The sequence below is a fragment of the Patiria miniata genome, unplaced genomic scaffold (genome assembly GCF_015706575.1).
Source record: "Patiria miniata isolate m_02_andy unplaced genomic scaffold, ASM1570657v1 HiC_scaffold_18, whole genome shotgun sequence".
Classification (NCBI taxonomy): Eukaryota; Metazoa; Echinodermata; class Asteroidea; order Valvatida; family Asterinidae; genus Patiria; species Patiria miniata.
In genome coordinates, this window is record NW_024037056.1 from 8,003,963 (window position 1) to 8,028,182 (window position 24,220).

The window sequence follows — 24,220 nt, forward strand, 5'->3', positions numbered from 1 at the left end:
CAGCACTGACCAACTGACCAAGGTTTACTACAATTTTTCTAACGTAGTGGTTACTTTTATAATGCCGCAAATCACTTTTTCGGCGTTTTTGAAATAATAATCACTACGGAAATGTGTTCCTTTTAGAACATCATAATATGTGTACGTGACCAAAATGCGCGTCAACTGTTGATACAATGCGCGCGTATTTACGCGTAGAACGTTCGTATTATACGCGGCCATCTTCGTGAGACCGGGGGCGAATTGGTCAATATGCAAAGTCTGCTGTGTGAATGTTGTATGCATATCCGCTATCCAGTCTTTATATAGAGATCAGTGGTGGTGCTATTAGAATAAACTGCATGATTTTACCATGGAGGTAGAATTAGAGCGGCTTCGCACAAGTTATCACGCGCGTTGCATGGAGCAAACCTACCTGACGCTAGGAGCGCCCTTCCCCGTCAATACTTCCTGTTTCAGCGGAATGTCCGATCTTTAAGCAAGTCGCACCTGTAACTCTTGAGTGCGCACTTCACTAATTGTGTTCGAAATAAACGCGGCGACTCCTTTCTCTCGCGGTTTTGATTATTTATATCGATACACGTTTCATTATATCGGCAAAGATCGATACACAGATACAGCAACATTCCTAAGTTATCATGCACCAACTTTTAGTGCGAAATCTAGGCCTCACTTGATTTTCTCCGGTAAGCTGTGCTTGTAAGTTGTAAAAAGTTCAAGTTGTATGTTTGTTCCACCTTGTCCTAGCCTCATAAATCATTAAATGTGGCCTATTTAGTATTTACTAGACTGCCTCCGACTCCGTAAACATAGGCCACACATCCACTACTCCTAGAACTATGAGTACTATGAGGCTCACGAGGAGCCTCATAGTTCTAGGAGTACACATCCACATGTACAAAAACGTGTCGCACTTTGCCAAATTTTGATTTTCACATTTAGGCTTAGTTTGCAGGTTTTTTTTTTTTGCTTTAGAAGCATACTCACCCTCTTTATATATAAATTATAGGCTAATCAGAAAGTGCTGCCTTTTTCAGATGGCTAATTTTTAGTGAAATTTCATGTTGAAATTTTGATACGCAAACGTGTGCAAATGAATCTGGAAATTTCACGAAAAATTAGACATCTGAAAAAGGCAGCACTTCTTTCTGATTAGCCTATAAAGAGGGTGAGTATGCTTCTAATTTCTAAAGCAAAAAACCCTGCAAACTAAGCTTAAATGTGAAAATCAAAATTTGGCAAAGTGCGACACATTTTTGTACATGGGGATGTTAGCCCAGGTGGACCCCCTTTCCTCCCTACGTAACGGAGGGAGTCCAGGGTATAAAGTGCTCAAAACCGGGCGAAAAAATTTATGACCAGTATTTTCAATATTTTTACCTTGTTGGAGAAGCTATTTTTTACGTTGTAGTATTCTATGGAGCCTTATCTATTGGGCCGCTGGGTTCAGAAATTCCATATGCGATGCTGACCGACCTTAATCTGGAAAATAAACTTGAAAGCAACGTTAAACTTGTACGTGTTTGTAGACTCTTTTCATCAGTTTCTCACCGCCGAGTCGTACATGTTGTACGTCTGTGTGTTGCGTGTAGTCTGGTTCCCTAGACCGGACAATTATTCTCGACGCTCATATCACGTCTGGTCCGGGGGCCAGACTATGCAGCATGAATATGCAGTGCGCACGCGCGATTTGCTTAGTAACCACACTCATACGCACGCGCACTAACTTGAAGGCGCGGTCGCTAATCCAATGACCGAGCGTGTTTGCGCGCCAGTTACCAGAAACACGTTTCGGCTTTGGTCATTGGCTGAGCGTTTTTGTGACATCGTTTGGCTGGAGTGACGTCATGGTTCCAACCAAAACTAAACAAATGAGGGCGCTAGCGTGCGTGCGCGCTTTTGTACGTACATTGTACATGACGTACGACTCTGGGAATAAACTGATGAAAAGAGACTACAAACACGTACTAGTTTAAAGGGATTATACAACATTTGCAAACATCGAAAAATAATATTACCAAGTTTTTACGAAATACATTTTGTACCTTACAGGATGTTGGTAAATGACAGTCTAAAGCATCCTGTAAAATTATGGCACCTGGTGTGAAGTCATTTTCAAGAAAATTGTATTTTTGTTTACATTTCCAACGGTGGTCGGCCGACCACCGTAGGAAAAACCTAACTATTTTTCACTACTGCTCCAAATTTACCATTTTTTCAGTCCAATTTTGTTTGCTAATTGGTTTTATGTTCATGAATAGGTGCAGGTCAGCTAGACTGGTTCCCTTAGCGTACAATTTTCCGGCATCTGTAAATTGATCCATTTCATTTTCAGTGGAGTCAGGCAACCAGACTACTTGAACATTTGTGTTTTTCTTGGTTTTTCCAGCATTTTCGAAAACAAAACTTCAAACATGTCAGTGTAACAATAATTTGATCTGTTATACTAACCCCTCAAATAGTTCATTTCTGAAAATTAAAGCATAAGCCAATGATGTACATTCCCTTTAACGCTGCTTTAGAGTTTATTTTCCTGATTAATGTCGGTCAGCATCACATATGGAATTCCTGAACCCAGCGGCCCAATAGGTAAGGACACATAGAAAATGTAGGCGTGAAATTAGCTTCTGTAACGAGGTAAAACGTAACAAAAATCTGGTCAAAATTTTGGGTGGTCTTATGTAGAGAATTCTCATCCTGGACGTTAGTTGTAATGCAATGAAGATTTCGTCCAACCTGGGCTAATGGGGATGTGTGGCCTATGTTTACGGAGGCAGTCCAGTAAATAGGCCAATTTATGGGGCTAACCTTGTCCTTGCTTAGTCTGACTCCGAGTTGGTCACTCCTAGCTTGAGTAACTCCAGCTGACATGCTCATAATGAATATATTCATTCACATGTAAGCACTGGAGGCAAAACCTGTTCGTTAGAATGTGGTAGCAAGAGACCCTAAAAAAATGGCCTCTCCAAAATTGTTCATTTTCACCTCTAATATCTACAGAAGCGTATTTAGGACATGACCGAAAATATTTTTTAGGCCCACTACTTCGCCCGGGCGGATTACTATTTCGCCCGGGCAAATTACTATTTCCCCCGGGCGGATTACTATTTCGCCCGGGCGGATTACTATTTCGCCCGGGCGGATTACTATTTCGCCCGGGCGGATTAGTATTTCGCCCGGGCGGATTAGTATTTCGCCCGGGCGGATTAGCATTTCGCCCGGGCGGATAAGCATTTCGCCCGGGCGGATTAGCATTTCGCCCGGGCGGATTAACATTTCGCCCGGGCGGATTACTATTCCGCCCGGGCAGATTACTATTCCGCCAGGCATGCCCAGCGGATTACTAATTCGCCCGGGCAGACTACTAATTTGCCAGGGCAGATTGCTAATTCGCCAGGGCGAATTAGTAATCCGTCCGGGCGACATAGTAATTCGCCCAGGCGAATTAGTAATCCGCCTGAGCGAAATAATAATTCGCCCAGGCGAATTAGTAATCCGCCTGAGCGAAATAATAATTCGCCCGGGCGAATTAGTAATCCACCCGGGCGAAATAGTAATCCGCCCGGGCGAATTAGTAATCCACCCGGGCGAAATAGTAATCCGCCCGGGCAAAATAGAGGGCCGGACATTTTTTTTTGGTCATGTCCTAAATACACTTCCGTAAATATCCCACCCCAGAGTCATTTACATACCTCATACATTTAGCAGTAATTTTCGAAGCCTAACGATCGACTTGAAACAGACCACCAAAAAAAAATGTGAAAAATCTTGATGATTTCGGTGGCTTGTCCGTAAAAAAACGCCAGTTCCAACGGCTGTTGTCCATTTTGTTTGCTAATTATGTAAATGTATGCATCACGTGATGACATCGAAAAAAATCTGCATGCGCGATGTATGTGGGTACCACACCGCTTTTAGGCGCCGCAAGTGAGTTCAATTTTTCGTCTGGTGCGTTGTCGCGGAAAGCAAGACAACGAGAATTGAACTCACTTGCGGCGCCTGAAAGTGTTGTGGTACCAACATACATCGCGCGCGCAGATTTTTTTCGATGTCATCACGTGATGCATACATTTACATAATTAGAAAACAAAATGGACGACAGCCGTTGGAACTGGCATTTATTTTACAGACAAGCCACCGAAATCGTCAAGATTTTTCACATTTTTTTTTTGTGGTCTGTTTCAAGTCGATCATTAGGCTTCGTAAATGACTGCTGAATGGGTACAACTATAGAATGCAGGGCCACTACACTCTACATCAGCGCCTCCATATGGCTGCGTGGAGGCGTGGAGCCGCAGTCGACCTACCTCCGAGAATTGCGCCCTCTATCGGCGCGCGTCTCTGCGACTCCGCGACTCAAGTGGCAGTGCACCGCGTCTCTGTGACTCCGCGACTCCAGTGCCCCGCGCCTCCGCGACTCCATGACTCCAGCGTCGCCCTCCTCCCTTCCTTTGCGAGGAAATTAAAAATGGATGTGGATGCTTCGTTCTCACAAAAATACCGCTGAGAATTGTGCCCTCTATCGGTGGCGCCGAGAATTGCGCCCTCTATCGGTGGCGCGCGTCTCTGCGACTCCGCGACTCCAGTGGCAGTGCCCCGCGTCTCTGCGACTCCGTGCCTCCGTGGCTCCGTGCCCCGACACATTTACAAGCGCGCCCTCCCTTCCGATCATTGATGAGAAGACAACTGCATTCGCTGTACTTAACAATTTTGGCAGGTTTGCATATTATCATATTGTAGCCTATAACTCCTATCCTCACATCGCCGGCCTTGATCCAGGCCTCCAAGCAGAAAAAAAACCCCTTGCTCCGGCGTGGCCCTGCATTCTATAGTTGCTCCGCTGAATGTATGAGGTATGTAAATGAAATCTAGCAATGGGATGCTCCGCGCACAGGCCGTACGTTGCTTTGTGACTTATAATACGGCGGTAGTCCAGTATTTCAGTCACATTTATGGGACTAACGCCGAGTAGGCCTAACTATGTAGGCGGGTAGCCCTCTACAAATCGATTTTTGGGTCAACTCGTACTCGAGTCAACTCGTACTCGAGTCAACTCGTACTCGAGTCAACTCGTACTCGAGTCAACTCGTACTCGAGTCAACTCGTACTCGAGTCAACTCGTACTCGAGTCAACTCGTACTCGAGTCAACTCTTACTCGAGTCAAATCTTACTCGAGTCAACTCGTACTCGAGTCCACTCGTACTCGAGTCAACTCGTACTCGAGTCAACTCGTACTCGAGTCAACTCGTACTCGAGTCAACTCCTTCCCGAGTCAACTCCTACCCGAGTCAACTCCTACCCGAGTCAACTCCTACCCGAGTCAACTCCTACCGGAGTTAACTCATACCCGAGTTAACTAATACCGTAGTCAACTCGTACTCGAGTCAACTCGTACTTGAGTCAACTCCTACCCGAGTCAACTCCTACCCGAGTCAACTCCTACCCGAGTCAACTCCTACCCGAGTCAACTCCTACCCGAGTCAACTCCTACCCGAGTCAACTCCTACCCGAGTCAACTCCTACCCCGAGTCAACTCCTACCCGAGTCAACTCCTACCCGAGTCAACTCCTACCCGAGTCAACTCCTACCCGAGTCAACTCCTACCCGAGTCAACTCCTACCCGAGTCAACTCCTACCCCGAGTCAACTCCTACCCGAGTCAACTCCTACCCGAGTCAACTCCTACCCGAGTCAACTCCTACCCGAGTCAACTCCTACCCGAGTCAACTCCTACCCGAGTCAACTCCTACCCGAGTTAACTCGTACCCAAGTTAACTAATACCGTAGTCAACTGGTACTCGAGTCAACTCGTACCCAGGTCAACTCGCACTCCCCTCCTTTTTGGGGAGCATGGATGGATGGTTAACAAAAACTTCCAATTTTACCTTCTACAATGGCGACAGAAATAGTAGTTACGTTGCCAGAAAGGAAACAGGACAACTCGTACGCGAACCAACTCGTACGCGAGACAACTCATACGTGGATTGGTCAACTCGTATGCGAGACAACTCGTATGCCAGCCAACTCGTACGCCAGCCAACTCGTATGCAAGACAACTCGTACGCGAGCCAACTCGTACGCGAACCAACTCGTACGCCAGCTAACTCGTACGCGGACCGAAATTAGCAGATTTAAAATGAACGATGTTTACGATTGCCGAAAGTTTACCCCAAAACACACGCCAAAGTTAATGATTTATCACTGTACAATTGTATGATTGAATGACTGTGATTGTAGCCATATGTATTTTCAACAATTTAAATTAAATGCCACGATGTACAAGTTCAAAAGTTTCAATGATACGAAAAAACATGATCCATTTTAATTGCGACCGATGTGTAGTGCAATGCCGCGGCATGCGCTTCCAACCACGCAGCTAGTGTGGAGAATTTTGTCAAGACATACAACGATTTGATTTACACATAGCACGGGGCCAGTATAGCAATGTATTGTTGGAAGTCTACAAATGCAGCGGACATTATACGATTTAAATTCTCAGTAGCGTATGGGGTGAGCAAGGATCGGACATCGACAGTGTGTGAGTGGTCCGGGAAAACAAATCATAACTTTCTTGTTATGGGCAAAAAAAGCTGATTTAAAAAAAAACTAATTGGGACCACTCAGTAACATTAAATTATCCCCTTAACTTCAGAAAAAAAGAATGTGCCGGACAACTGACCGACCCTAATTTCCTACATGCCCGTAAAATTCCTTGTGCCACAGCTGCTAGTCTAACATGCGTGCGAATTGGCTCACGTACAAGTTAGTCCGCGTACGAGTTATCACGCGTACGAGTTGGCCCGCGTACGAGTTTGTCCGTGTACGAGTTGTCCTGCGTACAAGTTGGTCGCGTACGAGTTGGCTTGCGTACGAGTTGACCTGTATTCGCCAGAAATACAAATAAGTTCAAGGTTTAGTTAAAGGCGGTGGTATCAAGTATTGCTCACAATCTGGATTAAAAGGGAAAATGTACCGTTCATCGGCAAGGGCTCCATCGCGACGGGTACCGCGCTGAGAACATTTTCAAAAACGGCATCCGCGTTGTACTCGCGAGTCGACAGAGCCCTATAACGATACATTTTCACTTTTCATCCAGATCATCAGATGTGTTATTTTAAAATGTATGATAATGTAGTATTTTCTCTTAGTAATGATGTAATTTTTTTTTTTTTCAGAGACCTTGGATCACTGAGATTGCGGAGTGACTGTGTGAACCGCTACATCTTCTTTTTTTTTGTTCCGGCCGTACGTGTTTTAAGGGCATGGTTTTCTTTTTACGAATTAAGTAGTCAAGATTTTTTTTTTTTAAGAAAGTTGCTATTAAAAAATGAATTTTGACACCATTTATTGAATAATAACTGCACATGGCACAAATCTCTTTGGGAAGATTGGGGGCCCTGAAAGTACATCAAAACTGAAGAGAAAATATATTACAGGAAACTTAAAAGAGTCACACAGACGTTATTACTAAATTTATCATGATTTTTTTAATATGTTGGTCATTTATTAGTTCAGTAAATGTTGTTAAAAAATCTTTTGCAGCTCAATAAGGTTTCTGCGATAAGTTCAACTAGAATATTAGTTTGGTAACAGAAACGATAAAAGAAAATGGTGGCTCAATTCCATTCAGAGATGCTCCGGGGGACCAATTTTTTGGTTGATCCTTGGGTGTGAAAGATTGTTTGACATTAGCAAATTGTAATTCAAGTGCTAGAGAAAGTTTTATCATAAACAAAACTGAGCTAATCGGGTTAATTTTTTTTGCAAGAAGTTTCGTCTTCAAAACTTGACATCCAATTCGATTTATCATGAACTGCAGACCATCCAATCGATCGTTTCGAGCAGCAGAAAATGGTTCATCGGAAAACCACAGGATCATCTGTAAAATATAACAATAAAATAAAGTGATAAAAGCATGCATAGTTTGGGTAGAACATATATTTGAAGTCTGAAAATTAGCCCCGTATTAAACATGTACAACTACAAGTACACCAAGGCCTAATGCCATTGAAAAATGGCGAAGGTTCCGACACTAACTACGTGACGGCAAAATCCACAAAATCTGCGCACACAGGCCCGGCAAAAACAATGTCACCCTGCACGGACAACCGGCAAAATCCCTCATCTTCCGTTCGTTTCACTGATTTTCTTTTCGAAAATAGGCAACTATTTTGAGCTGCGGGTACGAGTTGACTCGGGTACGACTTGACTCGGGTACGAGTTGACTGGGGTATGACTCGACTCAGGTACGACCTGACTCGGGTACGACTTGACTGGGGTGTAAATTTGTGGGTACGAGTTGACTCGGGTACGAGTTAACTCGGGTACGAGTTGACTGGGGTATGACTCAACTCAGGTACGACCTGACTCGGGTACGACTTGACTGGGGTGTAAATTTTGGGGTACGAGTTGACTCGGATACGAGTTAACTCGGGTACGAGTTGACCCATTGAGTTATGAAAACATGATTTTATTTTAAATAAATTGTTACGATCTTAACGAGACAACATGCAGTATGACATTTCAAATTAATATTAACATTGGAAAGGAAATTAATATTTTTGAGAAAGCCAGGACAAATAATCGCGAAAACACGTACTGCACGTTGTGAATAACAACACCAAGTACAAGATATAAATCCATTTCTAGCCAATTGCGTTATCGAATCGGGATGCAGAAAGGAAGTTTCCTGTCCAGGGCTTACTATTGGAAACAAGGGTGGAAATAAAGTAAGCACTGGGGCGGAGGTTGTCTTAACGGCCGTTCAAAACCTTGCAGGGTCGTGGCCGTGATGACTTGCAGGTGATGACTTGCAGGTCACAGGTCACGCAATCTATCCAATCAGAGCATATACATTCATCAGCCACGTATCTTATTCCGCGCAAAACGGTTTGCGCGTGCGCGTATTTTTTTAAAAATGGCGGGCGTACGCGCGCGTACGTGCTCCTAATTATCGGTTCATGAATATTCATTTATTTATCAGCGCGAAAACTCACCAATTAAACCACCCCATATCAGCGATGACATCGCCTCTGACGGTTTCTAAGCACCCCGGTTGGTAAGGAGGCTTCATCAAAATGATAAATACTTTTTAAATTTTGAAAATATCATTTTGTAAACTAATTTTATCCAAGTTTGAATTTTGGGATGATTTTGCATGAAAATTTAACTTTTTTCTTGATATCTCATCAAAAAAGGGCATATTTCTAAAAGTGTTTTTTTTACGGAATTTTAACTTCTGAAAAGTAGTGAACGAGGGTGTAATCTTCATTGTTTTCTATGTGGGAACCGAGCTAATATTTTTTTTTTCGTGAATTTTCGTCCTTGAATATCACATTTTTGGCGACATTTCGGCTTGAAAACGCATGTGACACGCGTTGAGCATCAAGAAATGCACACTGGGAAGCTGCTAAACGAGTTCCAAAATGCTGAATCTTGCAGCAAAAACGAAGATTCTGTACTGCTTATGTCTCGTCGAAGTCAAGAAACCTCCGATCTCCATTCACACCACGTTATAAAGGACATGGCAGGCATTGCATGCCCGCACTCGTCATGCTCGTGGGAAGAAATCTGACACCATTCGGCGGCATCACGCGGTCATCGCCGGCCACCCGTGCCGGGAGTTCGAGCTCGAAACCCCACCACAAACATCGCTTGTGACAGGCACCGCTTTGGAGTCGAGTTTTGGGTGTAATATGCGGGTAAACAGGGATTTGGTTATGTGCATTAAATATGAAAACTGGTTCTATTTCAAATTAAATTTTGTGATTATGACTTGGCTATTCCTTCTTCCAATGTATTTTTGTGTCATATATTTTTTAGACTTTTTAATGTTGCGTTTTGCATTTTTTAATCTTGCTTTATTTCCTTTTCCATTTTTTTTGCAGCTGTAAATGGAGATGTTTTGATTGTCGTTCCTTCTGATGACGATGCAGACCTTGGAATCTACATTACGAGACATGATGAAGAACTCTGTGAAGAATAAAACTATGGCCAGACTTGAACTGAATTAAAAAAATCCTTTTATTTAATATACTTTAAAGATTTTTAATTATTTTAATAATGGAGACTAGACATGCATTAAACAGAAATGTAACCATTAACAAATGTACTCAGAAGTAGTCAGAAGAAATCAAAAGTAAGTTTACCGACTAAGTCTTAGAATAGAATTACATGGCTTCTGCTGACAACCAAGTACATGTATCATCAAGCCAATGCGAAACTAGAGACTTTAATTGTTTATTTAGACAAAATATCTCCTGATTAAATTGATATTGCAGTATACATGTAGTGAACAAAAATTGCAGTATGGTTATAAGACAAAAATGCTTGGGTCTAGTAACATCGGCTGTTATATTGGATTCGAAATTAGGATTGCAGCAAGGATTTAATTTTTCATTCTAGTGATTTTCGAATAAAAGTGTTTTTTTTTACAAATTATTTTGTTGAAAGAACAAAAAGCAAAACACTAAAACTGGTCGGTGTTTAAAACTGAAATTGAAACTAGGGCTTTCAAAAAGAAAGGGATGGAAAGAGAAAATTCAATGAAATAATTATAATAATTTAAATGAGGAATAGGTCTACTGAATACCATTGCTACTTTTCATAAATAATGGATTATCTTGTAATTTAACAGTCTACCAGGTGCAACAATAAAAAAATTCACGGAACTGCTTAAACACTCGTGAATCTGCCTATGCTTTAGCACGCAGGTAAGTTCCCTATACAATTACACGCAAGCTTCTCATGAAAAGCGTGAAATACGCGAACGAGATCAACTTCTGGTTGAGTGCAAAAAATATTAGCTCAGTTCTCATAAAATGGAAAAATTACAATAATTAATGGACTACTAGGTCAGCCAAGGCAAATTTGCTGGAAAAAAACATTTTTGGAATGATAAAGCAGAACTTTGAGGTTCGTTTTTACGCGTGGAAAGTTCGTGCGCGTTTTTGCGTAGTGACGTCACAAACGCGTGCGTACAGCGTTCTCCCGCGGGATTTCGGGTGGCCATTATCATAATTTATGTGCGCACGCTCAGACCAAGTTGACACTGGTGTCATATTTCACTGACGTACGTGCAGCCCTGCCCAACGTCCTGTTTGCAGGGCGGGGGGCAAAACAAGGTTGGAAATAAAGTAAGCACTGGGGACGAGGTTGGTATCGCACTGACGCTCCGGGCACTCCTTATGTCCTGATCATAAGGCGATTCCAAATTATTAGCAGCGTTTATCACGTGGTCTCATGATTGGCCAGTCTGACGCCGCCCGTGATCATATGCGTCACATGAAACAGACGGGTAGGTTGGAAGGCTCCAATAATTTGGCACGCAAGTGACCCTGGGTACTTGTCCAGTTAACGTTAAAATCTAATTTCTACACGTTCGTATGGGTCTTCATTTGCAACAAATTTCTTCGAAATGACACATCCTGAACACGCGTGAAGGCAAATAAAGATTTCTAGGTAAGTACTCAACCTGCATACGAAAATATGGATGGCGAATCGATTTTGCTAGGTTCGAAATGACACAAGAGCGTGGCGTTGTATACAACGCCACGTTCACGGGTCTAATAACAATACAGAACAATATGCCAAGAAAATCATAAGATCATAATAATGTGGATGGGGGTCTCTAAAAAGCAAAGCTTTACGAGTAGTGACCCCACATTAGTAATTAATTAAGTTAATTTGTTCATTTGATGTGAGTTATAACAATTACATTGCACACATACACAAACCACATACAGATACACCAGACAATTTACTACAAGGGAACATGAAGACGAGTAACCTGACGAGTAGTAAACCCGTTATACATTATTAATTTATAAGTAATTATAAATAATTATTCAGCAAGTGAGCATTATATTTATGTTAAAATAATGATTGACTGCAAATATTTTTAAAGACGTATCCAGTGAATGCCATAATTTGGGACCCTCATTCTTTACTGTCATTATAGCAAGTTTAGTTCGTGAAAAAAACCAGTGGAATTCAGTACATTGCCTTGTAAAATAGTGATGAATATTTCATTTTTTATGAACATTGAACAGATAGAATTGGGTAGTTTAGAATTATTAAGTTGATGCATGAAGGTACCAAGTTGAAAACAATAAATATCATTTACTTTTAACATTTTAAATTTATGAAAAAGAGGATCACTGTGCTCCTAGAAAGTTGTGGAGTTGATTATTCTCAAAACCTTTTTTCGAAGTCTAAGTATCCTATTCATCAGACCAGTACCGCAATGACCCCATGCAAGTATGCCATACGTTAAGTAAGGTAAAACTAATGTATTATATAAAGTCATTAAAAAGTCAAATGGAAAAAAGCTCTCAATTTGCAAATAATGCCAATGTTCTTAGATATAATAGAACAAATATGGTTAATATGTGTTTTCCAAGAGAGATTATTATCGATATGAAGTCCCAAAAACTTGACTGAGTCAGTCTGGCTGATTTTAATGTTGTCAATAAATATGTCAGGGGTTATTCGGTATTTCTTTTTGCCAGATATCATAAAATTTGTTTTCCTTATATTGACAGTTAATTTATTTGCTTCAATCCATGTAGAGACCTTACCAAGTTCACAATTAGCTACATCGCTGGAATTAAGTTGTAGATTTAAATTCAATAGATTTTCATGTGAGTAATCTCTAACAAAAGTGTTTCCAGGATTTGAGTGTGAAAGAGGTGAATATCGGGAAATGATCAGATAAGTCTGCTAGCAGACCTTAGATGAAGAATGCCTACCAAAAGAAGGGAGCTAAAAAGTCACCAGGCAACTACAGACCTGTGAGTCTAACGTTAGTGCTATGCAAGGTTCTGGAATCCATCATAAGGAAGAAGATGTCGGAGCATCTGGAGACCCATGATCTACTATCAAAGGAACAGCATGGTTTCATGAAAGAGAGATCGTGTCTCACCAACCTGCTGGAGACTCTTGAAGATGTAACAAGGATGCTAGTACCTGGACTATGCAAAAGCATTTGATTCAGTTCCACACATAAGAGTAATAGGAAAACTACACGCTTATGGGATAGTGACTTCCTCATTGGTAGAAAGCAGCAAGTTAAGTAGGAGACGCAGAGTCAGACTGGACAGATGTCATCAGTGGAGTGCCCCAGGGCTCAGTCTCGGTCCCATATTGTTCGTCATCTATATCAATGACCTGCCGGAGAATGTGGAGTCAAAAGTCAAGATGTTTGCGGATGATACCAAAGTGTATAAACAGATGAGGGGAGATGACGACCAACTGAAAATGTAGCAAGACCTTGACTCGCTCCAAAAGTGGTCCGAGACATGGCTACTCCGCTTCAATGCCACTAAGTGTAAAAGGATGCACATGGGAAACACCCATCAGGAAACTGAATACAATCTTGGTGGAGAAGGTAATCCCACATTAGAGGAAAAAGATCTGGGAGTAATAATCACTGAAGATGGCAAGACTAGTAGACAATGTGCAGCAGCAGCAAATAAGGCCATGACTAAACTCAGAATCATAAAGCGCACCTTCAAGCACTACGACAAGAAATGCTTCACAATGCTCTACAATACTTACATCCGTCACCATCTGGAATATTTCGTTCAAGCCTGGTGTCCATACCTTAAGAAAGATATCGCCATGCTAGAAAAAGTACAACGAAGAGCCACAAACCTCATCCCAGGCGTCAAACATCTGAGCTACCCAGAAAGATTGCAAGAAATAAAGGCATACAGTCTAGAGCTTAGGAGAACAAGAGGGGAACTGATAGAGACCTTCAAGATCATGAAAGGATTGGAAGGTATAGAGAAGTCCAAACTCTTATCAACCAATCCACACACTGACAGAGGTAGAGGACACAGTAACAAGCTGTATAAGCCAGCTCTCAAAAAGGGGCTGAACTGTAGAAAATATTTTTTCTCAGTCAGAGTGATCACAGAGTGGAATAGTCTCCCTGCAAGCGTCATAGAAGCTAAGAACACAAACCAGTTCAAGACGCAGCTGGATAAGTATTGGAAGGAAAAAGGATTTGGGGTCTTAAAGGCTTAAGCCTGATAATTGCCCATCAAACTAAGTGTAAGTGTAAGTGTAACGTGATTCTACCGCAATAGGTCAATAGGCAATAGACCTTTCTATTGTTTGTAAACATTGGCGCCATTTTATATGGGCTGCCACAAGCGCATAAATTGAAGCCATGTTTGGCAACATTTTTTTCCAAAAAAAGGTCCTCATAACGTCCTCAATACGTACTAAAAAGGCATGTGCAGGAATTATGTTGAAGCTTTGTTGCCAATGTCAAGTATTTCCAACAATCAAATAATATTTTGGTTATCTGTAATAACTCTTCTTCATTTTTCCAGTGTTGGGCCTTCCATAGTTTTGCAACCTGTGGTTGGCAAAAATGTGCAGTTTGCCAACCACGCGTAGAAAGGTCTATAGTGTCGTAGCGCAGCAATACGTACATGTACGTTGCCACACTAGTCAGGGGCTAGTGTCGTAGCATGCTCCTTTACGGAGGGAGTCCAAGACTCTGTTCAGTATTAAACTGTTTTAATTAAGGCCTCTTTATGGACAGAATGTTGCAACCTGATGCTACTTCAGCGGTTGTGTACAAAGTCTATGGAGAGTCAAGAAAATTGGAAATGTTTCTCAGTCCCAGATTCATGTCTTATCATCATTTTTGCAATGACTGACAGAAAGAATTCCATACACGGCTTCCACTCATAATCCTTAATATGACCTCAAAAAGTACCAAAAGTTGTTAATATGATGAAGAAACACTATTTTAGGAGTGCAAAAATTCTGTGATAATACTTCGTGCTGTCATGGCCCATAGACATTGTGCAGGAGGTCTGAGTGGAGGCCATGTATGGAATTCTTTCCAAATGGTTAAATGTTGCCACAGAATGTGGCTATCTCGTTCTTTTCGGATGGTCAATGCGCTATGGCAATTTGAAATTCAGTTTGATTGACGAAATACCTGTGTCAGGAATTCCACTTTCTGAAACACAAATCAACCCAAAAAGTTGCCCTGGTTGATCCATAACTCTCTAAAAATCCAGAACCATTAGTGTTTGGATCATGGGACAATTTTTTTGGAAAAATCTGAGTTTTTACTCACCAGCCTCTCATTTCCAATCCGACGAATACACTTCATGTGTGTGTGCATGCATGTGTAAACACCGGCAATCGTGGACGTAGGACAAAAGAATTGGGGCGCAAACAATACGTCCACGATTGACCGAATGTCCACGATCTCAAATCGTGTACAAAACCAATGAGAGCCGTCGCTAAAAAGTTAGAGTACAAAAAAAGGAAAGAGGATTAGGGACAATGGGGCGTCCATGATTGCCGGCATTTACACAAGTGGGTGAGCTTGTCTTACATACGCAGTGTGGACTTCCGAACAAAAGACGTCCACATAATGTAGGTAGCAGCGACGAAGTGTGGACTTGCCCACGTCCACACAGTGTTTCCCCATTTCTGGAAAACAGGTTTAGAGGCATTTTTGGGTTAGGTTTATCTGTAGCAGAATGAAGAGAAACACTAAAGGGAATCATTGAAAAAAAATTGGGTTGTAAGAGTTTTCACAGTTTGAGAAAAATGAGTTTTTCCACTGGTGTTCCTTAACTACACGAAAAGAAAGGAAAGTCCACACTAGGTATGTGAAACAAGTCTGGGTGTGTGTGTGTGTGTGTTTCGCGTGCGCTAATCGTGAGGTTACCTCAGCAGGTCAACTCTACATTTGGCTCGACCATTTACTCGAGTACTTCTTGAGATTACTCGTACTCGCCCTCGAATATCAAAGTACTCGGACTCGAATTCATGGTACTTGTAATCGAGACGCAAAGTACTCGACTTTTCATTGTCATACTCCATCGTGTGGCAGTCGGAAGTTGCAATGCCAGTCAGGAAAGGCATGGGAAGAGCATGTGCTTCTCTGGTTGAAATAAGGTGTTTCACGGTAATATGCGCCATCTTGTTCACGGGGCAAAAAGAACATGCGTGCTAGACGCGGGCGCATTTTGGAATGAACGCATGATGACTTGGAAGCACTAAAGTTTTCCATTGACGATGCATACACAGCAACGCATGTAAAATTGCCCCGTCGGCAAGATGGCGCATATGAAACACCTTATTGTGTGCATCAGAGGGGGAATTAAATGATCCGCACATCAGGATTTGCATGCAATGATCTTACGAACGTACTAAGATTTCTTTTATATACTTAATAGCTGACTTAGTAGCTAATACTTGAAAGTTTTTAAAGAAAAGATGGAAACTTACACGATTAAAATGACATCACAGGCATTTCTCTTCATCTTCTCGAGACTGGTCACATTTGTGAAGAATTGAATTGGAAAAATGCTATTGTTGAATATTCGATCATACATTTGGCAGAGGCCTAGTACTGGTTCACATGTGTATTGCATGAAGTACGCATGACTCATTTTATTATGAAATTGATACAAACCCATAGTGTCTTCGTGTAACTTAAGAGAAGTGAGGCACATTCATTATACATGCTCAACAAGATGTGTGGAATTGTGGATAGCCGGGGTTGTTTCTTATTGTTTATAACAGTAGGGGATTAGCTCTGTAAAAGGATAGAAGAGATAAGGCTGCATCAGAAGGTGTGAATTAAAAGTTGGTTTTGTCATGTTTGAATTGATGTTTTACAGATTGTTACAAAGCCTTGAAGACGCCAATACTCGGAACCTGATATCAAAAGATAACTTCCTGTTGTGCATCAAGTCTTCAATTTTTGCCGAAATGGATGGTGGAAAAGGTTTTAAACGATTGACACATGGTGAGTAGCAGTACCCTCTATGATCGGGGCCTGCTAGTACTCAGGCCACTGAGTATCAATTGTGAAAGAGACTGAATTGTTCTTTTGAGATGGACTTTATCTGTGGAAGAAAACCCTATATTTTGTGTAGTAGAGATACATGTATTTCATAATTTGTTTTGCATGCAGGGCCCCAATGGAAACCAGTATTTAACTGTTTGGGGATACTATGGGTAACAAAATGGAACAAATAAATAAATAAATAAATAAGTAAATAAATAAATACAGGTAGTGGTAACAAACCAGCACGGCCCGAGTATTCATGCTTTTGATAAAAAAGAAGAATCCGAGTATTGTATACTGAAAATAACCAAGGACTTTCAAAATGACTCGGACTCGTGTCCAAGGTCTTTTTGAATTGATTGTACTTTGTTTACACAAGTTGTCTGTGCAAACTCTCAGATATCTACTCATTCAAAGTGGGGTACTTACAGTGTATGTGTTAGTTTGATTGCTACTCTACAACCTTTTAATGAGGTTTACTTGGGAATCGAAAAACGAACGAACGGGTCCAGTACTGAAAGTTACTGATCGCACACTAATTGTAAAAGCAAACAACAATTTTAGAAGTACATTTTGTAACAACTATTTAATAAGGTACAGTGTTTTTAGTGATAAGAAATCAGATGTTTAAATATTTTATGGGTTCATGCAGGTACACTCCACAGTCTACAGAAACTTGAGGACATGACACATAATGCAGCTGATGAGAAGGAAAGTATGGCAAAGCAACAACATCAACTATCAACCTTACAGAAATCGCTGCAGCAACTAGTACAACAGCAGGACAGACTCACATATAAACTACAACATGGTCCCTCTAAGGTACAAATACATGTTCATCTTCAACCTTTTGTATCAAACATTTGAATGAAACTATTCTAACTTTGCTTGCACAAATTGTTTGCTGTGAGACAAACACATGACGGCCAAAATGTCACAACTTATGAATTTGTTTTAGGTGGCACTAGTTATTGTGTACATATACTGGCCAGTTTGACTAAGCATGATTTTAAGAAATTCACACATGTTTTCAGACTATAAATGAAATGTTCTTTTACCTGTGAGCGAATTTAGAGAGTTACTACCAGATTTCAAAGAAACAAAACTAAACTAGATTTGTGTCAAGTATGTTTGTGGACAAACATAGGGCTGTTTCGGTAGCTTTTTGTGACATGTGGCAAGTAAAGTTTCAATTAAACGTTCCATCAAGGAAGGAGTTCTGTTTATAATAAATGGTGGCATATAATATGTGATTACATTCTCAAAGGGCTTTGAATTATGACCTCACATGTCACATGATGACGTCATGATGACGTCACATCAATTTACATCTATAACACATTCCGGTCTAGGTACGTTCTTAGTTTAAACTCAATCACACTTGTAGTTCTGTAGATATTGCCCTTCAAAATGTGCAATTTTAATATGACGTCACATGTCACGTGATGACGTCATCGTGACGTCACTTCAATGTTTATCTATAACACATCCCAGTTTAGGTACATACCAAGTTTCAACCCAATCAGACCTGTACGTAGTTCTGTAGATATTGGCCTTTTAAATATGCACATTTAATATGACGTCACCTGTCACGTGATCAAGTCATTGTGACGTCACTTAAATGTTCATCTATAACACATCCTGGTTTAGGTACATACCAAGTTTCAACCCAATCGGACCTGTAGTTATGGAGATATAGGCCTTCAAAATATGCACTTATATTGTGACGTCACAGGTCACTTGATGACGTCACGATGACATCAATGTTTGGCGCACATGTTTAGATGCTGGTCTAAGTGTGTGCCGAGTATAAAGTAAATCGGATTAGTGCCGAAAGTGCCTTCCACGATGAAGACATGTACAAATGCTATGGGGAATGGCTGAAAAAGAAGAAAAATAGAAAAAAACAAAAACTTTAACGAAAACAAAGGCTGGTTGCCGAAACAGCCAACTATGGCAGGCTGAACTGCATGTAAATATAATTCAAGGACTGTTTTGTGACCGTAATCAATGAACCCTTATCATCCAAGTCTTTAAAATTTCAAAAAAGTATCCTTGAAATCAAAGCTACACACGAAGCTACACACTGTTTCATGAATGGGCTGTAAACGGCCTTAACCAGGTACATGTATTCTGTTGAACCCTGTTTTTGAGTTTCAAGCGTTGTGGCGGTTATAAGGCAGAATTACAGTGTTAAACATATACAGTTGATGGTTTGCACATGATTGTAGGTACTAAGTAACCTCTTGAGAGATGAAGATGCAGATATTGAAGTCACTTCTGAGGCCCAACATGCTGCCATTACCAGCTCAATAGCATTCGCCAAAAGACTCAAGACTTTGGAATTCCTTCAAGCTTACAGATTATCAGGTAAGTAGGGGGAGACTACCGCTTCAAGAACAAAGGCTATCAGTCTGGGCCAGTACCTCAAAAATTCCAAAAATGTGTTCAACAAAAGAAGGGAAATCCCCTGCGCGGGACTCGATGCAGGGGCGGATCCAGGGGGAGGTGGGCATGGGGGCGCACGCCCCCTCCTTTTTTCTTCAGAAAAAAAAAACGTTACACACGATATTCTTAATTTCACCTGGACATGCTAAATCTTGACGGGAAAAGCCTGTATTTCTGACGCATGTGCCATCAAAATGCACATTCATGACATCGAAGCCATGCCGCTGTACGATGTTCCGTGCGGCATGCGGCAATGCAGTGCAGTGCCATCCCCATTCACTGGTTCCCTACGCGTTCCCAACAGAATCAAAGCTATGATGTAGGACCGGAACCAGTGAATACGGGTTACATGTGTTGCGTTGAATTTGGATCATAGAAAATACCAAACGAACATCGATGGAGAAAGAGAATTTCTTCAAATTAATTTCCAGAATTTTCTGAGTATGTACATTTGTATTTTCCATTAAACTAAATATTTATAACGAGATTGTTCCGCTCGTACGTGATACACCAAAGCGTGTTTCTGCAAACTTTTCGGCCACAGCACATGGGTTCATTTCTGGGTCCGCTACGCAATACACAGTGCTGATATATGCACTCCGAAAGTGCGCTGTGTGCGGCCAGTGCTGGCCGGCGGCTGACGTTAACTAACATTGTCATTGTTTAAGCATAGTGGCATGGACGACTTAAATTTTCCATTTTTTAAAAGAATAACCCACCTTAAATATATTTTCATATATTATAATATTAGGTAAGGCAAATTTTTATCAAAAAGTTTTGATGGACTGTCTCGATAACTTTCGTGGTGCAATAGGAATGTGATAGGATTCAGATTTTTTTTGTTCTTCCGACTTATTTCTCAACTTGAAACTTACTTTTTCAGTTTAGGAAGTTGTAATGTTTGTGAAATGATTATTCAATATTTGGTTTAAACAATATTATAAAACTCCTCTGAATTTTGAGGAAAAATCTGCTGCAGAGACTCCCCAGATTTGCTCTAAAATGCACCAGAGAGCTTCTAAAGTTCAACATTTTTTGGGGCCCTTAGACGGGCCTCAAACCCCACGCCGAGTTAATGTGTCACAACAAAACTTCCTGTACATACGGGTTTGAACAAATTTCACGCCCCCCCCCCCCCTTTGGGAAAATCCTGGATCCACCCCTGCGACGTGTCCGGCCTTGCCGCGCTACGGTCTCGCTGCCGCTAGTGACCTTGAAAATTTGCTCAACAAAAGAAGGGAAATCCCCTTTTACGCTCGACGCGGCTCGCTATTGTTAGTCTTTAATCAAGTGTAAATAATAGAATAAAACTAGAGGTTGTGGGAACAACCACACAGTGTTGGGCTATCATGTTTGTGTTGATGGCAAGAAATTTAACAAAAGTTTGCTAAAAACACTGACAGTCTAGAATGACAGAGAATTGTCAAAGTCAAGTTGATGCCCATAAAAAGCAAAATCAGATCTCTCACAGTTGACTTTATATTGATCTTCAAAGATTAATCAGGTGGTCTCAACATATATGCACACCTATGCTGCTGTAGTGTTTACTTATCAAGTACAGTCTTTACAAAAACCCATTAAATAGCTCATATTTCTAAAAGTAAAGGTTGCACACCATTAGCGTAATACAAAATATTGCTCGCCATACACTCTTTGCCCCCATGTGCATGTTTTTACAAAAAAGTGCCCAACTTTTGAGTCTCATATGACATCATCAAAAGTCAAAAATGTGCTTGCATTAAGAAGTTGTCATATAAACTCGTACAAAACACTGGTAAACACTTAAGAATACATTGGTACATCAAACAGCCATTACATGTGGCTCAATAGTTAACATAAAACAGTCGTAAAACCAGACACGCAAGAGGTGAGCACGCTGTTTAGTGGGGAAACCCCTTTTGCACGCAATGATCCCCATTTACTGTACACACGCAATACAATACAATACGGTACAATGTACTTGGCATTCAATGAACATTTTAATGCGTAGGTGTGGTCAACTTCAAATTTCAAGGGGGCTGCAGGGCATCTCCAAGTTTACTTATGTAACAAAACATATGGGGAAGTTTTAGACCTACTATTCAATTGCCATTTAAAGCACAAATCAAGATTAAATCTCTCAGGGTTGATTTTCCAGATATTTTCAAAGGTAAAGAAGTCTTTTTATTCCAACTTCCGGTGTGATGATGTAATCAATTTGTTTTCGCACACAGGTCTTGTCTGCATTAAGGTCATCACATATATTAATTTTGAAGCGATTACCGCAAATTATGCCACACACATCAACTGAAAGTAAGTTATTGACATTTTGAACCTACCGCTAGAGGGTGCTCGAACATTTCATGACGTCACCGATAATTGTTTTGTAAAGTTCAACATAGGCAGAGACTTGCATCGTTAAAGCAAGTTAGGCATTTCCGGTTTCGACTGGAAGGAAGGGTCACGTGATTTGACACGCACGAGACAAAATGTAACTGAATGTAACTCAAAAGTAGAAGCATATTACTGCATATTAATACATATATTATGAAAGTGTTTAGTGAGGAATGTCAGACACAAAAAAAAAGGGTGATGACATCATCATCCAAAAGGGCACCCCCTAGGGCACCCTTTTTCTTTATTTTTAAAACCATAGGTTCAAATTTTGCCAAATCGACCCTTGATATCCTTTGATTAACCACAGATAACTTAGCAAGGTTTCAAATTCATGACGTCATCAGACCGGAAGTTACTTCCATGAGAATTTGCCAATGATTATATTTAAATTTTATTCTTTCGTTTGATCCATGTCGTATATCTTAGCCCAAATAATGATACCATTACAATGTTCACTTTTTGCTTCCAAATACTGTGACGTCATCAAACCGGAAGTTCGATGTTATGAATACGTACACTTATATTTTCCAAATTTTCATACGTTATTTAACTTCACAATGAACATCCACTCTGAACTAAATCAGTATTCTCTTCCCACTTTTGACTAATGACATTATCAAGCCAGAAATTAACTTGTATGTGTATATAGAACGTTTACTGCAATTTGAGTGGAGTGCTGTGGCCTCGTGGTTATTGGGCACTGATTCGTGGTCTGTGGGTAAAGCTGCAGGTCATGGGTTCGAGTCCTGGCGGGGTCATGGTGCGTGTGCCCTTGAGCAAGGCACTTTGTCACTCATTGCTCCTCTCCACCCAGGAGTAAATGGGTACCTATGAGGGCAGTGATGGTTATTGTGATTGAATTAGCTTCCTTGCGCCTAACAGGCAGCATCGAGCTGTATACTCCCCAGGGAGCTGAGATGGTATATGGAATGTTTAATTGGCCCAATGATTAGGGGTAATAATAATGTAAAGTGCTTTGTTCTTAGTTAAAAGCGCTATATAAGAACCTGTTATTATTATTATTATTATTATAATTTATCACACTGTTAAAGATGCATTTTTTAAACAAAATAATTGATTGCCCTGGAAAGGATTTAATTTCATGATCCTTTGTTCTTATATAAACATATTCATAACTTAACTGGACAGTGTTTAATAAAAAAGTTGTCTACCCGACCACTCTGCGTTTGTAACAACAAACGCGAATCTCTAGTTATTTTAGTTACTATATAAAATGATGGATTTTTTTACGAAGCAGTACATTGAGATATTTGGTAAACTACCAGATAAAATTCAGACGCCACCAGCAACGGATGAATTTAATAAATGCGAGCACCTTATAATACTCGACGACGTTGAGGGTGTGTACTACTGCGAAAAGTGTAGATAACACATCGCTCCAGCAGCCGATTTCATGAGACTTTATGCAGTGGCGCAACTCTGCCCGTGCCACAATTTATTGCGTAAGCTGCGCAACATTTCACGCAGCGCAACATTTGACTGATGACACATTTCACGAAAGTCTGATAGTGCGCAAGTCTGCGACTTGCACAGTAAATTATGGCCTAACTTGCACAATCATTTTAGGTGGCATAAGTTAAAGCTAGAGTCCATCATTTGCAGCCATCCGAAAAGTAACTGGCGTAATTATTGTTGAAAAACAAACTTGGTTGAAAGATAGTAAGGGAACTAAACTCCCTGTGAAATTATTCTTTCTGGGAAACTGTCATTTTGAAGTAATCAACGTAAGAAGGCCTTTCCAACGGTGATTCTTAAGAAGCACCGTAGGAAAATTTAAATTAGTAGTTCGTTTTGTTATTCAGCGCAGCGCGCACAAGTATTGGAACGACGCACACGCGCGCGCGGTTGTTATAATTCGTCGGATCAGTGCGCGACGTCGCGTATAGCTGCAATTCAAAACAATTCAAAACATGATTCAGTAACTTTTGATTTGAAATTGAGATCTTAGAATGCTGTTTTTCTCGGAATGTACAGCTGAAGCTTAGCTGAAACTTCATCAGGTTAGTTGCTCAGTATCCTTCATTAGATTTTGAACTCTTTTGTTGCTTCAAACAAACAAAATGCTCAAATTACAAATCATGGACTGTAGCTTTAAATGAATTTCTATTTCACTAGTGACAGAGTTTTAGAGTTGCCGCACGATTCCGAAGACAGTCAGACCAAATAATATTAAAAATGGCGGGCTGAGGAGATCCAACGACTGTTTGGTGAACGAACAAATTCACACACAAACAGCCATCGTAAATGCTGTTATTATCCTCGTCCAAGATGTTCAAATTATTTAAAACATTGCGCAGCTACGCCAAGTTTTGTTAAATCGATCGTAAGTTTATTGCGTACGTAGTTGCACAACAAATTTGTTGTGTGAGTGTTACGCATGGCGAAAGCTATGCACTGTTATGTGAAATCGGCTGCAGATGTGGATTTTATGGTGGAAAATGTAGGAGGCAAAATAATCTTTGTTTTGTTTAAAAAAATCAAACATTTAGTACTTAAACTAGAGATCTATGTCTCTTTGCAACAGAACACAGGGCTTTTCCGCAT

The 24,220-nt window shown here is 40.8% G+C and overlaps 1 protein-coding gene across 3 annotated transcripts in view; it reads left to right on the forward strand.

Moving 5' to 3' along the window:
• Positions 1-459: 459 nt before the first annotated feature.
• The window catches only part of LOC119724473 (centromere protein O-like), a 30,919-nt gene continuing 7,158 nt past the window's right edge, over positions 460-24,220 (forward strand). Inside the window, exons 1-4 of one of the 3 annotated variants that reach the window (XM_038195532.1) lie at positions 460-699; positions 16,662-16,789; positions 17,484-17,653; positions 19,063-19,201. In XM_038195532.1, the coding sequence (XP_038051460.1) occupies positions 16,753-16,789; positions 17,484-17,653; positions 19,063-19,201 (346 nt within the window). In that variant the 5' untranslated portion in view covers positions 460-699; positions 16,662-16,752. Of the gene's footprint in view, positions 700-11,438; positions 11,461-16,661; positions 16,790-17,483; positions 17,654-19,062; positions 19,202-24,220 lie in introns of those variants that run through there. The other 2 variants (XM_038195533.1, XM_038195534.1) reach the window with 2 other exon arrangements.